Source organism: Mixophyes fleayi, chromosome 7, assembly GCF_038048845.1.
Source record: "Mixophyes fleayi isolate aMixFle1 chromosome 7, aMixFle1.hap1, whole genome shotgun sequence".
In the NCBI taxonomy this organism is placed as follows: Eukaryota; Metazoa; Chordata; class Amphibia; order Anura; family Limnodynastidae; genus Mixophyes; species Mixophyes fleayi.
Window position 1 is genome coordinate 130,920,055 of NC_134408.1, and position 19,632 is coordinate 130,939,686.

Genomic DNA, 19,632 nt, shown 5'->3' on the forward strand with positions numbered 1-19,632 from the left:
TATCCAAGGTTCAAAATCACCCAGGCAAATATCCGAAATAACACAAATAAGTTTATTTAGCAAAATGGTAGTACAAAACAGCAGCAAACAGATCTAAATAATAACTTGCAACAAATAACACTACAGTCTGACATAGACAACATACAGGGTATAATAAAAACACCTCACCAGTATCCTTGTTACTTTCAGGGACTGCTGACTCTCTCCTGTAAGACTACCAGCAAAAATAGTGGACCTAAGTAACTGTCACTCCGCTTTCGGCCGAGCAGAACCCAAGACCTGGAGAGGTAGATCGGGCAACGGCAGTACTTCAGGGACCGATTGTCCCTTTCCTGTCAGGGGCAGAGATTAATATATCTCAACGCCAGCCTGACCTCAGCTATCATTTTGTAGTGAATGCCAATTTGCTGCTCTCTCTGGGTGTCTTTTAAGCCCAGAAATCACCTCAACAGCAATTCCAGGACTGGCCTGATTGGTCCTTTTTGTGTATTTACATTTTCACAGGTAAACATACAGACAAGGAGATAGCAGATTAGTGACTCCTGATTTAATTAGGAACAGGTATTGTGATGTGACAGCAGAGTTTGCTTAAACAGGAAAGACCACACTCCAGACACACTTACATTTGAATCCACAATGCCATCCTCTGTAATTAAACATAGAGCTCTTTCTGTGGACCCTTTTCCTATGCTAGCACGCACAGATCAAAGCTAAAGGAAGACAGGAGACCCCTGGTGTAAAGTACATTCATACAGGACTGGTGGACAATAAACCTTTTTGCCTAGACTGAAACAATGGACTAGTCTGCATGGTAACGATACAAGATGGCAGTTATTTTAACTACTTTCAAAATAGAATATACACAAGCTTAAATATGACTGACAAACATGGGGGAACCAGAGGGCTAGAAAAAGTATATGTTTTATAGTCCGCAGTCACCTCCACAGGCATATCATAATTGTGCAAGTGTATCAGCTGTGTAGCTTATAGGGTACTGAGCCAGCAAGAAGCGTACAAATCTTCAAGGCAAAACTGGAACATGATATAACAAGTATGGGTACAGATTCACTTCACATTCCTTTGAACAAAATTAATATGGACGTTAACTCTTTCACTATGAAGGATGTTCTTTATGGAGGTGCTTCAACTGACTGATTTTAATACAACTTGGACATTAAGGCATATCTGGTGGACCTGCTCTAAGGCTCAACAACAGTGGGTTATAGAACTCAATCCTCTGCTATAGTGCCTTCGTGTGTGACAGGTCTCCAGTCCTCTGCACCTTAGGTCCTCATATAGAATAGTTATACAGATTCTGCAACATCTTTATAAGATGAACTACTGCTACAGTTCACCTGGTGAGGTGTCCATTGACTAAGCAAGCACCAAGTTGCTTGAGTCAATAAATGATGTTACTATTACGTTTAAAAAATATAAACATAAGATAGCATGTAACAGCATCTCTCTATTAGATTAGTATTGAACTCCTAACAGTGACCATAGTAACTAAAGTAATTCTATATTAGTGAGAGCAGTCAGACTGGTTTGCATACATATTAAACAATGGAGAAATGATGTAGTAAATATTTCTAAAGATGTAGTGGATTTACAGTATCTAAAGAGATGTACAGGTGACAGATGATCTTTAAAAAGCCTAGGACGGACGTTTGTTTAACGTGATTAGTTTTCGCAGTGTATTTTAGTACATACAACCTTTGTTTGACTTTACCACCCACGTGCCATGAAGTGCTTTAACTTTTTCCATTTGATAATGCTCTCCATGCTGCTTAAGATTTCTGTTAGCATAATTGGAGATCTAAACTGTATCAGGCTTCTAACTAGACAGTGGCAAGATAAATCTCTTCTGTAGCTAAAAGTAGCAAGCAAGTCTCATATCGTAATGACCTTTTAATTTTTCAGTGCTTGCAAGCTATTTGTCCTGTGCTAAGAGCCGCGATGAGCGCTGGAGAGTGTGTGCAGAATGCATCAGTCACTTTCATATTTGAACAAATTGTGTCATTAGAGGAAACTTTTGCAGATTTAAGTTGGTTGCATATTTTTATGACCTGCAGTTTAAAATTATTAAAATAAAAGTTAAATACTTTCTTGTCATTATTTATTGATGACTTAAATATGTTTTGAATACAATATGTTGTGACGGAACCAAGGGAATATGGCTGATATTTCTTCAATGAAAAGTGCATATTTTTTATTGCTCTTTCTGAATATAATGAAGGAATACAATGGTATCGTTGAGAGATGCGTAACTGCATAAAAACAAGGCTATTGTTTCGCTCCACACTCCTTCCCGATGATCACTCTTTTTGACTCACCGGAGTTCTCACCAGATTTACTACCCTCGGTGCTCTCCCCCTGGCACAGATCTTTTTACCAATACCTGCAAATCCACAACCTCTACCCCATGGTTAAATCCTCCTGGCCACTCACCACCATTGAGATGGTCTGCCTCCACCGAGCGTCCATGCTTGGCCTTATCTCAATTATTTACTCAGAACTGCCCAACTCTAAAATACATGGTAACATAGTTGATGAGGTTGAAAAAAGACACCAGTCCATCAAGTTCAACCTATTTTGGATCTCCTATGATCCTGCACTTATATTTGAAATTGATCCAGAGTAAGCAACCGCCAATCTGTTTCAATTGTGAAAATCCCCCCAGACCCAATAATGCAGTCCTATTTTTACCCTATATCCACTACTATCCTTCATTTTAATTAACGGCCGTATTCCTGGATACACTTTTCCGCTAAAAATTTGTCTAATCCTTTCTTAAACATATCTATTGAATCTGCCATCACAACCTTCCCTGGCAATGAATTCCATATCTTGACTGCCCTTACTGTAAAGAACCCCTTCCTTTGCTGGTTGTGAAATTTCCTCTCCTCTAACATTAGGGGGTGACCACGTGTCCTGTGTGTAGTCCTTGGGGTAAAAAGTTCCCATGAAAGTTCTCTGTATTGACCCTTAATGTATTTGTACATAGTAATCATATCTCCTCTTAGACGCCTCTTTTCTAAAGTAAACATGCCTAAACTGGCTAACCTTTCCTCATAACTTAATGACTCCATACCCTTTGTCAATTTTGTCGCCCTTCTCTGAACCCTTTCTAGTTCCAAATTATCTTTTATCGAGTGGTGCCCAGAACTGTACTGCATATCCAAGATGAGGTCTTATCAACGATTTATACAGTGGCAAAATTACTGTCTTCCCTTGTATCTATGCCCCTTTTTATGCATGCCAATACTTTATTTGCCCTTGCAACTGCTGCTTGACATTGAGCACTATTGCTAAGTCTACTGTCTACGAGCACTCCCAAATCCTTTTCCATTAGAGATTCTCCTAAATAATTCCATTTAATTTATAGATTGTGTTCTTGTTTTTAATCCCTAAATGCATAACCTTACATTTATCTATGTTAAACCTCTTATTCCATTTGGCCGCCCAATCCTCCAGTTTATTTAAGCCCAACGCTATACGAGTCCCTAAATCTACTGAAAAAGTATTCAAAATTATACCTTTTACTAGTGAAATAAATTGCAAAGTTCTATCATGTTACATATATATTCATCTGTTCTATAAGGTTATCTAGTCTTTCATCTTTTTGCAATACTCGTGATCTTAAAGTGTGTGTCGTGTATCGGAGAATCCAAACCATTGAGCACAAACTAAGTGGTCTCTCTACTCATCTGAACTACTCATCTGGGACAGCCATATCCCTTACTACTGCAAAAGGCCACAAGACTGACAGATACATTTTAAGAAAGAGGTGAACCTTCTACATTGCTATCTGCTAACCAGGGCAAACTGTACTCATTTCATGCCCATGGGAAAACGGAAAACGGAACTCAAAAGTAATTGCTTCTCGGTCTCCAGAGCACCAGAAGCCTTCAACAAGATGGGGTACAAATGGTCAAGAAAGTCAGATACAGTTTCTACCTTTCTATTGTCTATTCTATATGAATAATAGCAAATGGACTAATGCATTCTAATGTAGCTATAGGTGGAAGTGTGCAGTGCTACATTATGATGTCTCTCTTGCCTTCTCTGCAGTATATGTTTCACAACTGATATTCCTGAATAGACAATAATTGGAAATGTGTGTCACTTTAACAGGATGCATAATAAGTCTACTTGTTAAGGAATGCATACATTACCATTTCCAGATCTTATGTAGTCCATTCACATACACCAGGAAGAAAGGACTTTGAAAGCAAGCAATGATTTCAAATACAGTTTGACATTGATGTAACTGCCTTTAAATAAATAATTGTTCCAATTTTAAACCTAATCTCATCTGTCTTTGTTAGCTTCAGTTTTTCCATTTTTAAATGTAACTAAGTCACTATTTCTTAATTGTGCTGGCCCTTCGTTAATAATTCACACTATTTTTATTTTTCAAAGTGAGATCTGTAAATTGGTAATGTAGGCTAAAATAAAATCATGCTGTCATTTATTTATTGATCCGCGTCAGTAGCTTGACATTTAAGATGGGCTTTTACGGAAATGCATACAGTAAGCAAATTCTAGGAGTAAACATAAAGTGGCTCTTTAGTTGTTAAAAGGAAGGTAAGGCTCGGGTCATCCTTATAAGCATATAACAAATTATATAAAAGGGGTTTGTTCCACTTCAAAACAAGACATAAAATGTATTTTATGAAAGTGTCAAAATGAGCCTCCCACAGAGCATATAAAATTTGCATTCATATTTATGTGACTACACGCGTTTTGCAGAGAAGTGCGTGGATATATGGGCCAAGACGACTGTGTCTGCAGAGGTGTCACGTTTACATCTTTTGTAGAGTTAGATGGATCAGAGTCCTCCTTACTGCTCGCGTGCTCGGCACATAAATGCAAAATTGAGATTTTGTTTAGCGTGATGAGATTAAAGGGATTAAAGGCACACATTACGTTGGTGTTCTCTGTTTTAACATTAGGCCGCAGAGCATTTTGCTCCCTGGGAACATTTCTATTTAAACTTTCAAGTGCACGATAGTGACACATATAAATATGACAGTCCTGATGTCCCCTCACTTTCATGATTAATTTAACGTTCTGAACGGCATAGATGTAAAATTTATGTCCCTGCACCTTTCCGGTTCCAAAGGGGATGGAAACATAAATTTTACATCCCTGCGGCTCCCTCTTTATGGATTCCTGAGCACATAGACAGACCTGCGCTGCTGCAGGCTCTACCGTGGTTGTCTGAAATACCGGTGATAAAGGTGATGTCAACACCAATGTTTCCCTGCAGGAAGGAGATGTCTCATAAGACTCCGAGCTTCTTTCCGACAGAAGTCCTATGGTAGTAACAGACTCTAATTTTAAGTTTGGATGTCCCTGATGAAGAAGGGGGAAAAGTTTTACAAACGTGAAAAACACACTGAAAAATGTAAATACTTTTATTATTATTATTATTATTATTATTATTATTATTATTATTATTATCATACATGTGTGGGTCATAGACCACACATGCAGATCCATCCTCTAAAAAAGTACACATATTTGGTTGTAGCAGGGGAATACAATATGGAGAGTACCGTCATTGTTGTGTTTAATTAATTATGTAAATGTTGCTCAGGAAAGAATCATGGAAAAGTGCATTTTTAGTCTTAGTTGGCCTCTTTTTCCATATAAAACCTCTATAAATATATTTACTCAACAACTCCTCAACTCAGCTCTCCCGAGCTGCCCCCCCCCCCTGCACTGGAATGACCTCCCTCGCTCCATCCGTCTCGCTCCCAATCTGTGCTCCTTCAAACGGGCACTCAAAACTCACCTGTTCCTGAAAGCCTACCAACCATCCACCTAACCCCCTCATCTCATCTGCTCGTTCTCCCCTCTCTCCCCTGGTCCCTTTTTCTCTCTTGCATCACTGCCTCCCTTTCATGCCTTTTTGTCCACCCTCCCTTAGGATGTAAGCTCGTATGAGCAGTGCCCCTACCCCCCATACTGTCTCCATACCTATTCTTCTGCTCCGCCCTCACTCCATATGTCTGCCCGGAGTTTCTGAAGCATTGGTACTTTGTGTGTTTATTGTTCTGTACTGTTTCACCCTGTATGGTCTATTGTTTGTACAGTGCACGGTGCTTCGGAAACCTTGCGACACCTAACAAATAAATGATAATAATAATAATAATACTTAATTATGGTACTAAAAGGATAGTCATATCTGTCCTGAAAAAACAATATAACATTACATGGAATCAAGAGAATAAAAACAATAACTTTGGCAAAAGCAATACATCAGTAAATTTTGGAAATCAGCTGAGCTGGCCACATCCACCCAAATCTCGGGTGCTGAATGGGTTAAGACATAAATGCGGTCAAACTGATCTGTATTTTAGGAACAAAACTGAAGAACTTAAATGAATGAAGGGTGTGGTACTAGGTTGGAGGTTTTTACAATGTTCATCATGCATATTTCTAGTTATACGACACTGCAAAAAGAGGAGCAGATTGATTTTCGGGGGACGTTCTGAAAATCTGGATTTGGGCATGCATCTATGAATGTGCTAGATGGACAAATAGGTGCATTTGTCGAAAACGAGATACTGTTTGTGTCAACAGTACTTGCACTTTTGTAACTGACCTTTACCGCGTTGCTTTGTATACGTCTGTCTGTATGTACCAACTTGTCGGACATTAATTGTATTCTACAATGAAACATATAGACAAGTCACTGAAAGCAAAACACACAAATCCTATCCATAGGCATGACCAGCAGGTTAATTAGTCACTCACGTTTTCCTTCAACCAAATAGACAAATGCTAGAGTTGAAAGGCTGGGTACACATGACAGATTTGTCACCCAATTATCGTGCCAATCACACGATAATTTACCGTTAGGTCCGATATTGCATTAGTGTGTACACTCCAACGATCATGTTTTATCGTCCCAAAGCACATCGTATTGTTTGATTTGATTTTAAAAATGGACTAAAAATCTCCCTATACAATTGAACGATATTGGTCAAATTCTGCAGTGTGTTCACCACTAGCAGTGTAGTTAGATCTCCATAGAGTTTATAGAGTCAGGATCTTTTCAGCCGATGGTTATGACAGATGAAGATGACAGATCTAAAGGTAAATCTTGTAAAATGTGTATAGTGTGTACACATGAATCGGCTGCTGATCGGGAATTTCAGTTGTTGGTAGAATCGTTAATGATATCACATCGGAGGAAATTTTCTGTAGTGTTTACCCAGCCTAACTTGTCTACTTGAACTAAAGACAAATGTCTAGTAATCGTTCGTAGCATCTTGACTTGCTGTATTCTCAGTTTGATTCCACAATCACCAGACTGTGTCTAAAGCTGGGTACACACTACAGGGTTTTTGTCCTATAATTGGCTCAATCAGCCGACATACGACAACTTGTTCAAAAGTCAGGTCAGTGTGTGCAGTGACACGATGGTCAAAAATCTGCCAAAATGGATGATTGTCGCCTCATTTGTTTGGTTGTACCGTTCAATATTTTCGTTCCTATCTCCTTTCCGTTGTGTAGTGTGTATAAATTTCTGACCGATCCGACCGATGTTGCTTCAGTGTGTACGAAATTAAAATCGTTGCTCACGACAACATGGCTGTAAAAAGTCGCTAAAGGGACGTCCGCTCTTCCCTTTATCGACAAGGCAATTGTGTATGCAATCCATGGACCGAGCGATCGGACCATCAATCGGATGTAAAATCGATCGGCATAAAAAGTTGGTGGAAAATTCTGTAGTGTGTACCCAGCTTTAGAGCTTGGCTCTTAGTGATTGCCCTTAGCTTTATTTATCTGACGATGACCTTGGATCTGTGCCCATGACCTTTTGGCTTGTTTGATAGCTATGACATCCCAATCCCAATGCTACAATCTCACAGCTTAAATATCTTCTGCAGTGACAATCACAACTGGTGGTTTGTACTTGAGAATAACTTGCTCCATTACACATTACAGGCTAAAGACAGCGTGGACTCCAAAACTCCTAACTCAGGGTATGTTGGTAAGTGGTCCATATAAAACTGAAGGTAATGATAAAACCTTCTATACCACAGATGAAGCAGGGTTTATTGCAGTTACCGGAACACCATGACACATCAGCTTTGAAATTAACATGAATATTCCAAGCTATTCACACCTAGACAAATCTGTTCTGATACAGGAAAGCACACATTCTCCACTTAATCTTTAGTCCTGGTGCACCATTTAATGCAATACATTCTGCTCCATCTTATTAATAATAAATAATAATACACAAATCCTGCATGGCAGATCATAAAGAAATAGGATTTTTTTTTTTATTTATGACATGTTTAGGATAATTAATGCACTCGTATCCTCATTCCAGTGATGTAATAATTTAAAAAAAACACTTGTTATATTTAAAATGTAATACTCTTTAAAAGATACATGATTTGCCCTAGCAACAAATAAATACGAACTTAATTATTTAATAGTTGAAGAATGGTAGGGGGCTGGTGTCTTGGTCATTCAGAATTTACTCTCCACTTGCCACTTTGATTATGGTAAGCTCTTATGCCGCTGCTAGCAAATGTTCAGATGTATTTATGTCAGGAGCAGCTGATTGCCGCTGCCCCCCAATCAGTTGCTGCTGACATGAAAGTGTAATAAGTGTTCAAATTCAAAAGTACCAATGGGTCAGAGGTGAGTATGCCCTGGGTGGTTGGGTTCCCATTTATTGGCCCATTCCACTACTTGAGTAAATGGACTTTACTATAAAGGGTTTATAACTGTAGTTCTATAAAACTTAATATCGTAGGCATTGCTGTATCAACATCAGCACTAGTCAACTCTCTAAAAGCTGCTAAGGGAACAATCATTGAAAGCTGTATTTTATTATTCTAGGGCAGCTAATTCCTGGAACTTCTAGGAATAAGATGTTCCCAAACAATTAGTAATGTGAGGAGTTCAGTGATGAGCTGAGCGTTGATAGTTGAAACACACAGCACCTGACGCGTTTCTCCACCTCTTAGGCGCGGTTTCATCAGAGATGACCTATTCATTTGGGAACAGCTTATTCCTAGAAGTTAGAGCCTACATTATATTCAGGGAAACATCTTCTGAATTACAAGGTACAGCAATCTTTTATCTAATAACAAGGAATATTGACTTTACAAATGTCTTCTATTGTTGCCTAAAAAGGATTGAACTGGTTGCTATCTGCATGTCTGTGGAGCTGGCTCCTATTGTTGACTTTAAAGGATTAAATCGATTGCTATACGTATGGCTGTGGAGCATATAGATTTCCATTGTGCAAAATTCCAGCTTTATTAATCCATCTTGGTTCTCCTAAGAAGGCAAAATTTGGGAACTTTGTATCACAAAAGTTTGAAGTAGTAGAGTGAATAAAGGTTTTTCATAAGGATTGATATATGCAAAGTAATTGGAGAGTTCTAATGTTCATATATACACTCTATAAGCATTATTGAGCTTGAGAAATAGACAATTTTGATTTTCACTTGTATATGGCGCTACATAAATAAATGATGATGATGATATCTGCCAAGTTTTGCATGTATGACAAACTTTATGTTTTATTATATTATTTTTTAACAATATTAAATATTAAGGTTTTTACTAAACATCAAAATAAATGCTACTTATACTTGCTCTCTTACATATCAGTCTACTTGGGGATACAAAGCAGCTTATTGGGTGCCTGCGGAAAACTTGTTACTGAGGCACTACTGGGTACAGTTTTCTAGCTGTTTGACGGGGAGCTTAATATAAAAAAATATACATAACTGCAGTGTTTGTTTAATGATGTTGTGTTATACAGTAGGAGATCATTATAATATATAATAATGACATTATAGATCATGGTAAACAGGGACATAACACTCAATCACCCTACAACAAAATCCACTCATGGGGCCCCATTGTGCTCTTCTAAGTATGCTAGGGGCCAGTATATATGCAGTTCTAAAGTTTCAGTACACAGCACATGGGCTGGCCACTGAGCATGTCCAGGGGAGCAATGTGTGGTCTCTGGAGTAGAGGCCCAACACTGTTAAGCCCCCTAGCAGCTACCAGTGATGGTAAGTAACCAGTGCATCATTAATCCAAATACAACATTGCTTTAAGTTCTGAATGTATTAGCAACTTAAGAAATAAAACATTAAACTCTCAAAAATGCATGAAACATGTTTAAACTGAACTCTAGACTCCCATAGCGGTCCCACATGTTTTAGCAGGCCGACCATTCTGGCACATGTAGTTCCACCATGACTGCAGACACAAACCTCATTAATATCTTATTACTGGTAATATACATATTTGTTACACTACCAAGAAATGGAAACACCTGTATGGCAGGCAGCTGCAGAAAATGTACTAACAGTCAGTGAAGAACACATTACACATTAGTTAGAAAAAAGTTGTGGTCAGTTAAAATTAGATAGTATCTGTCTTTGTAATAAGACACATCAAAGTGAAGCAGGAATAATTTTAAGATTGGTAGCATGGTAAATCCTATATATATTTAATGCCTGCTTGTCCTCTCTCCCACCTTTTTTGTAGATAAATATATATATATATATATATATATATATATATATATTTATCTACTTTCAGTTCTGGACATGTTTTGCACATTAACATGTCAGCCATCAGGGCATTCTTTTTAAAAGGTCACTGAACAATATTCTAAAGGCATATGTGATAGTGTGATATCAGTGAAATATATTTGAAGGCAAAATAAGAACTAGCATATCTTTGGCATCCTGGTCTATTGTTTATTTGGGTCTCAGCAATAAACAAAACGGTCCCTTTGGAGAACAAGGCATCCGGACTCCTTCCTGGCTGATAAGTGATGAAGTCACCAAGGGCGATCGATCTGCTCCTCTAATATCAGACGCTGCAGCTGCACATTAAAGTGACTACAGTCTATCTATGTATGTGACTGGAGCAGCAAGGGGGAGGGCGCCCCCCTCTGGGCTTCACTAGCAGCACAGTGCACGAAGCTGATTGCTCAAACGTGTGACCGGCTTGTAATAAACCTCTTTCCCACAATACGCGATGGGATAGGGTTCTTCCTCCTGCTCCTCCCATAACACAGGACCCCCTAATAGCAGCAGCACTGGAGAAAATGCATATAGCAATCAGCCATTGTCTTTATGGTAAAAAGAAAGACAGTATACACTGTTATACTGTACATTGTTTCATCATAGTCCAAAATAAATCCCTTCATCCCCTTCCCTTGAGAGCTGAACTGTTAATTAACTGTGCATTAAAACTATTATTAAATATGAAACTAGAGCAAGCAGAGATTTATGATTAAGGAAATGCTAGTTAAAGCTTATAACACTATATACATTGTAATCAACAAGGAGATCATGGAAACGTCCGTGTAGTGATTATATTGTATTAGCATTATTTTACTTGTTCCAAACGGCATAGTAATGGAGATGCTGCTGAGTGGGGAGCTGTCTCTGGTGCTGAACAGAGATCAGTGCCATTGAAGCCTATGAATTGCTAGTTACAGTGTTGGTGCCAGCCTACAAAATTGCTAATGGCATTGATAGTTCTAGCATATGAACCGCTGCTAACATTGCAAGTAATATCCTGAAACTTAGAGGGCAGTGAAGCACACTCACTGTATCACCATTATATAAGCATGACATTTACTGTCAATGTCTAGCATTCTGTAAGTGAGCTCTGTTGTAACTGTGTGTGAGGCAGTCTCTTTGTTTAAATTAATTATACAGGTAAGCAGGACCGTTACTATTCATTTTAAAATCCACATATTATTTTTATGTTGGTGTTGGCTTTCCAATAAATTAATGTGAAGTTATATAACCATACAAAAAGCTAGCAAGTTTATCATAAATTATACATTTCTAGTAATATAGGTAACCCAATTCATGGCATAAGTCTATTTATAAAGAGATAACGGGAGTTGGACTCTCATCAGTTATTTATTTAAAATATTGTCATTTTTATCATGTTTACACAAGTCAATGTAATTTGTTGTTGTGTTCGTGGTATTCGAACTGACGTCAGGTTAAATTGTCACATCAACAACAAATATATTGCTTATATCTATGGGTGGGAATTTTCTTCACTGATTTCACATGAATTATAATGAAGGTTAACCTAAAAATAAATGATGTCATTAAAGCGGGGAGGGCCTCTATCTTTTAGAAACATGGCGAAACAGGACAATTGAGTAAGACCAATAAACAGTTCTTGCCTTTCAGGAAAAGCTACAAAATTTGCTATCATATGTATTTTCAATTATCCTATAATTATGCTATGATGACTACTGCCACCCACCTAATATTCAAAATAATACACTGCGCATATTTTGGTTATATAGTAAGATCACAGTTTAATCTTCAGTTAAAAATAATGGTGAATTCTAAGGTGACATTTCTTTCAGTTAAAGCACAGCTGTTAGAATTCTCTGTGGAGTCTGTATGGAAGAGTTTATACAGGGTCAACCCATGTGTAATGTTGAAACACTACAGTAACAGAGCTGAGTTGATTATTTGGAATCAATAAACCAGATTTCACCTCTTTCAGTTCAAACCTTAAAGTAATAATACAAACTCAGATACTGTATGCTGCTCATTTCAATGCCAACTATGTAGAATGGTATGAGTTTTGGTACAATAGATTTATAAAATAGATTGATAAAACCCATATATCAAACAGTTAGTACTGATAATAAACTTATGGATATACATGGAATTTCATGCTATACTTATAGCTTTATACTTTAATATATAGTATTTCAATATGCTAGATGGCATGAAATACAAACTAAGGATAGCATTGTCCAACATATCACTGTTTGGTGACTGTTGTCTTTAATTAAATAGTTTTATTATCAGATCAAATATTACTATATAGGTTGAAAAAATGGGACCATTCTAAAAAAAACAAGGATGCATGGGAGCCCTAATTATGGAATAATTAGTGCATATAAAATGTGCATCAGTTATAAATTAAGGAGTGGCAATATGTGCTATAATGATTTGAAATGTATTCTCTAGACTATGCAATATAACAAAATACCATATTGCAATTCCATATCATGTCCTGATATGTCTTCCAGAAAATGTTCTGATAGTACAACACACTGTTCATTAAAATCAGGCATATAAACAACTATTATATTAATTTGTATAAACATATGTCAGGGATTCACTGAGTCCAGGGGGTAAATGTATCAAGCTGAGAGTTTTCCGGCGGGTTTGAAAAACCAATCAGTTTCTAGCTATCGTTTATTTAGTACATTCTACAAAATGATAGCTAGAATCTGATTGGTTGCTATACGCAACATCTCCACTTTTCAAACCTGTCGGAAATCTCTCAGCTTGATACATTTACCCCCAGGATTCCATTTAGACTAGCCTCATCTAAGCAATTTTATCAAAATTCAAGTTTGACCTAAAGATCTAGTCAACCATATCTAAATCCTGCACCTGTGCACTCAGGAGCTCTTTACAATATGGAACAAACACAGTGATAAAACAAGACAATTGTGTTAACAGACAAAGCGGTAAGAATGCCCTGCCTGCAATTTAATATATGACATTAACTGCCTCATATTAGCCCAACCAGTTTGCAGTGGGAAAAAGTGCTTAGCATGGCTCTAAGATCCAATCATGTTGCTTTTGGGGTCAGTAGGTTTTTTTTTTTATTATAGAAAGAGAATAAATGTAAATTTTGCATGAACAGTGTAGATCTGGGGTAATTGGATAGAAAAGCCTAGGGGGGTTAAGTAGGTGGTTCAGGAAATTCATAATATTGTCTGACGGTAATACTTGAAGGTTTGGAGGATAGGGGGAAAGTCTTGTTGTACAAGGGAGAGAATTCCACAGAGTGGGTGCCAGTGGGTGTGGCCTGAAAAACTCTTGGAATGTGGAATGAAGCAAGTAATAAAAATAAAAGGTGCAGATCTTGAGAAGGAATCTATATTTTGAGGCAAGTCAAGAGATGTATGTTTGTGCAGATGGCTTTAGTCACTAAAGCTGGGTACACACTACAGAAATTTCAACCAACTTTTTATGCCAAGCGATTTTACATGCGATCGATGTTCCCATCGCTCGGTCCATGAACTGCATACACACTAGCCTTGTTTAGGACGATAAAGGGAAGAGCGGACGTCCCTTTAGCAACTTTTTACAGCCATGTTGTCGTGAGCAATGACTGTAATTTCGTAATCACTGTTGTGGATCGATCAGTTATAAACACCACACAACGGAAACGAGATTGGAACGAAACTATTAAACGGTCCGACCAACCAAATGAGGCGACAATTGTCCATTTGGGCAGACTTTCGACCATCGTGTCACTACACACACACACTGACCCGACTTTTGAACGAGCGGTCGTATGTCGGCTGATTTAGCCGATTATTGGATGAAAACTGTGTAGTGTGTACCCAGCTATAGATATAATATTAGGAATATAGTAAACCACAAAAAAAACCACAATGGCAGATAAAGTGCTATAAGATAAAGTGCTATAAGGTTGCAGCTGCTGCACAAAAAGGTTACTTTTATTAAGACTTATAAATCCTGGAATGGAAATGCAGGTTAGCAGAAGACTGCAGCCCATCTCCATGCGCTCAGGTCACATTATAGTAGTCATTACTACACAGTTAAACAGTTGTCAGGTTCCCTGTGCATTTTCCACATGCTCCCTCTACAACCTGCCTTGTGACCGCTGACAGCTCTCTGTACTGAGAATGAAACGTGCCAGCTGCACACAAGGGGACCAGCGAGCAGGGCGGGGGCTAGCACACAAGCCGCTGACATTGGTTCTTTAAGAGCAATAAGGGAGACATGCTCTTCCCGCTGCCATGGAGTCTCCTAAAGAGGCTGCGCTGTGACTGCCATTCCCCTCTCGCTCCCCTCCTCCTCCTCCTCTCATAACATCACAAGCTGTGCCTGGGATCCGGAGGTGAGGAGGGGAAGGACAGCGACCCTCACAGTCCCTGCATCAGGGGAGGGGGGCGCAGTACCTGCATGCTCAGGAGGCTGCCTTGCACAGGACCCCCTTCTCCTTTATCCCTGGGCTCCATTGTTCGGTGGAGAATGATTGGTGAACAAGACATCGCTCAGATCCTGTAGAGAGACCCTGGGAAGCATTGTGTACAGTTGGGAAACTGAATCCACTCAGTTCCAAAAATGCCTGTAAGGAGAGGTCATGTGGCCCCACAGAATACCTTTCTGGGAACCATTATTAGGAAGTTCGAAGGACAAAGTAAGTGATCTGCTATTTGCTGTATATACAATTATAAAAGTCTTTATTTTTCCAGATATTTGACAGCTCATGGGTAATTCATTTGCTAGCGGGTGGTTTAGTATGTGTGCAATATTTTCCACCCCAAAAAAAATATATATTTGCTTTTTGGATGGATCTGCTTTGATCATGTACAGAGGGTGGCAACTTTATAATAACACTTTTTCTGATAGAGCAAGATGCTCCCATGCAGGTATGGGGTTAGGTAGTAGGAAATATTACTTTCTTATTGAATATTAATGGGCTAAGTTTTCCTTGAAGCGTATTCTTAAGACGCAGAGCAGGTTCATGAATGGATGGGGAAGGTACTGTAAATAGTCCTGGAACAAGGTGTGTTCAGTAAGTGTAGAATGTAATATTGCAATGTCTGCTGCATTTTGTAGTTAGGTTACGTAATGATGCACTATTGAGAGCTGGGGAATTGTACACCGTGTGAAAATCTAGAGCATATAATTAATTAAATTACGGAAAAGTATTTAGATTATAATTGGGTATAGTATAGTTGTTTAACCTTTTGTATGAAAATGGTAACCCAAACACATTGTGGCATCCTATCAGGTGAATCTACCTGAAGGCTCTTACTACATGCATTAGCAGAAAGAAACATAATGATACAAAGTGCATATATGTTATTAAAGGAAAATATAGTGATTCATTTTATTAGTGTATTGGAGTCTGTCAGGGCATTACCTTAAAAAATGCAGAAAATCCTGCAGGTATGTCAGACTGTGGGCAGCATCTCCATCATTTTCTAGTGCACATGTCAATCACATTTTAAAAGCACAGGTGGCCTTTTCCAAAATGATTGGATGTTAAAAGTCACTGGCTAATTGGATGCCTTCAAGGGCAGGGTTCAGTATTATTCAATTTCAGACTCTTGTTAAAAAAAAAAATACACCTACTGTAATGTGATGTCCAACCTATGTTCCTGTGTAGCTAATTAAACATCTATATAGGTCGCAACTGACAATGTTTAAGTCTGAGGTTCTCAACTTGTGGTATGTGTACCCCAAGGGGAACTTCAGATATATTTTACAGATTGAAATATCCCTTGATCCCAGCACCAAATGACACTAAATATATAAGTAAAACATATAACATTTACAAAACTAATCCGACAGAGAAGGGGTGTTATTAAATCATTTAAATACATAAATAGTGGCTTGGTATATATTTTACGCAGAGCAGAGGGTATTTTAAATACATTTGTCACATAAGGGGATACTTAGGATAAACAACCACACTTGACACGGTACTTAATAAATATTCACCAGCACACTGGGGTCCATTTGAAAAGAAAAGGTGGATAAATCCTGCCGTAGGTCAACTTTACATGGAAAATGTTGAGCATATTTAAATAACATGTAAGTGACGCTCTGGTAACGGTTAATATTAGCATCTTGCATTTAAACCCCTGTAGTGTACTCAGCAAAATGTTAGGTAACTTTTATCTAAAATATGTTTGGAGTCATTTTTTAAGTCACATTACTCTGACAGAAGTATTTGTGGCTGAAACCACTTTTTATACATTTAGGTACCGAATAGTCTGGGTGCATGTTGTCAGTCTAACAGTTGTTGATTATCTTTGATAATCTAGAGAAGACAATAATCAGAACCCCATGTGTTGTGCTGTAGATACTAAAATATACTTTTGGCAAAAGCTGTAGCAGTGTGTAGAATATTATAGATTGTCAACTATAGAACTGTATAAATATATGGCAACCAATATTCAAATCATTGCAATGGAATTGAAATCTAAACGTGAATACTTGTTATATGTTTCAGCATATAACCAGTAGCTAGCTATATAGTTCTGTGTTTGTTCTATATATAATTCTGCATGTAAACATTTTTAAAACGTTTACAAAACATTCATAAGATTTTTGTACATAACAAGCATGTATTTATATAATATAAACATAATCCACTCTAGTAGTGTGTAATTTAAGCTTGCTACGTAAGCAGTGTCTGTGTTCTGGACCACTGTTTGCCATGTTTTGTGTCATCAACTCAGAAGTAGGCAACCTTTGGTTCTCCAGCTGCTGTGGAACTACAGGTCTCAGCAGGGCTTAGCAGGCATGGTTCATTTTTACTACTCACATCTTTGAAGCTAAAATACAACAATTTTGTTATTTTATGGTGGACATCCAGTATACTTTATTGCCTGCAAAACAACCTCCCAAACAACAAATCAATGTACCAAAGCCATTGACAAGTGAATACAAGAGGAAAATCCACATGCAAATCCTGGACTGATAAGAGTGTCCTGGTAACACATGATAACAGTATGAGCCTTATAAAGTCTGTTAGTCACAGCTTAAATGGAAGATTGCAGAGATTGTTTTTAGATACACATTTAGAGACACAGACTTTCATGGGAACCTGGAGATATACTCAATGTGGTAAGATAGGAAAACTTTACCAAGCAATACAAGTAATTATCTGAGCACAATTTGATTCTGTACAATGATGTAGTCCGGATCATCTCAGGTAATACGCGTCTCTACTTCACAAAATGTGACGAATAAAGAAGTTTGTAAGATTTAAATATTTGGTGAACGAAACTTTGCCTTCATTAAAACCTTCATGATATAATATTATTAGCAATCACTATGTACATTAACAAATACAGATATGGACAATACTTTGTATGACATGTGGTTAGATGAATTATATATTTAATGAAGAAATTATTTATTTATATAGACAGCCCATCTCTCACACCATGCTCTAATACAAAGACACCCCATCTCCCCCACCCTTCTCTAATACACAGACACCCCATCTCCTCCACCCTGCTCTAATACACAGACACCCCATCTCTCCCACCTGCTCTTTTACATAGACACACCATCTCCCCCACCCTTCTCTAATACACAGACACCGCATCCCCCCACCCTGGTCTAATATACAGGCACCCCATCTCCCCCACCCTTCTCTAATACACAGACACCCCATCTACCCCACCCTGCTCTAATACACAGACACCGCATCTCCCTAATCCTACTCTAATACACAAACACCTTGCTCTAATACACAGACACCCCATCTACCCCACCCTGCTCTAATACACAGACACCCCATCTCCTCCACCCTGCTCTAATACACAGACACCCCATCTCCCTCATCCTGCTCTAATACACAGACACCCCAACTACCCCACACAGCTCTAATATACTAATATACAGACACCCCAGTGATTTATCATGCACTAGTTTGCGTATTTTACCCTATAATACATTTAATATTATGAAGAAAAAAATGTAACATAATCAAGAATATATTGTGAAGAGACTCATAAATAGTGAATTAGGACTCCAAATATTTAAATGATGGGTCACTTGGACCCTCAAAAGAATAAATTTCTTTCCAGAAATATGTTTTTACCAATATCTTAGTGTGGATCCCCAGTGCCATGCACAGTGAGTTTTCCCACACTAAATTGTGCAGATTAATGTACAATGTAAATTTCTAGTACAAGTTATCACTACTTTCCTAATCCAATTTTGCACTCACTCATTTTTATCACTAATCATTTCATTATCTCCTTTTAATTTGACCTCTCTCATGTCAGTCACCTAATTGTACTGTCTACGAAGTACTGATAGGCACCACTTTGAGACATCTCTGTAGATGCACATTCCTTAGGTCAATGTTCTCTATGCGAACTGGAAATGAATGTGCTAATTCCTTTGGGAGTATTTAGTGCTGCATTGAGAATATGCTGTTCACAGTAACCCTGCATAGTAAACATGCTTATTTTAAAATTGTAACTTACGTATTACTCATCTTAGAAGAAACTAGATATAGGCAAAATATTTCAACCGATTCTGAAATTCAGTGACTTCACAAATCTACCTGTATTCGGCCTTATTTTGTGGAATAATTTACACCCCCCAGAGAATCAATTCAGTCACAGTGCATAGAACGTGAAGGAGTCATTAGCAAGGATCAAAAAGTCACACCTCGACAGTATTATAATGGAGCTCACAGTCTTGGATGGTTGTAGTAAAAAATAAAAAAACATATGTGATTGCTACTACTTGTGATTGTGGATTGTGACTTTGACTTTTGAGTGGTCTACTGTTGTATACTTTAGGATGACCTGACTGCAAAATAAAGTATTTACATGCATAAATACCCTTGCAATACAATACAACTCAACTGGTCAGAGGCAAAACTAGTGAGCTGTGGGCCCCTGTGCAGGGAAACGGGGAGAAAGGAATCGGGGCCCACAGCTCACTAGTTCCCCGTGCAGCAGGCCCCATTATCACCATGGGCTCCAGTGCACCCCACCTGCTGCGCCAATGCTAGTTCCACCACTGCAACTGGTGTAGTTTTTACACTGCAGTG

The 19,632-nt window shown here is 38.2% G+C and overlaps 1 protein-coding gene across 5 annotated transcripts in view; it reads left to right on the top strand.

Moving 5' to 3' along the window:
* The first annotated feature begins 14,855 nt into the window (after window positions 1–14,855).
* KCNH7 (potassium voltage-gated channel subfamily H member 7) overlaps window positions 14,856–19,632 on the top strand; it is a 334,323-nt gene continuing 329,546 nt past the window's right edge. For 4 of the 5 annotated variants that reach the window (XM_075180751.1, XM_075180754.1, XM_075180753.1 and 1 more), the window contains exon 1: window positions 14,857–15,240. In XM_075180751.1, the coding sequence (XP_075036852.1) occupies window positions 15,165–15,240 (76 nt within the window). In that variant the 5' untranslated portion in view covers window positions 14,857–15,164. Of the gene's footprint in view, window positions 15,241–19,632 lie in introns of all 5 variants that reach the window. The other variant, XM_075180750.1, reaches the window with a different exon arrangement.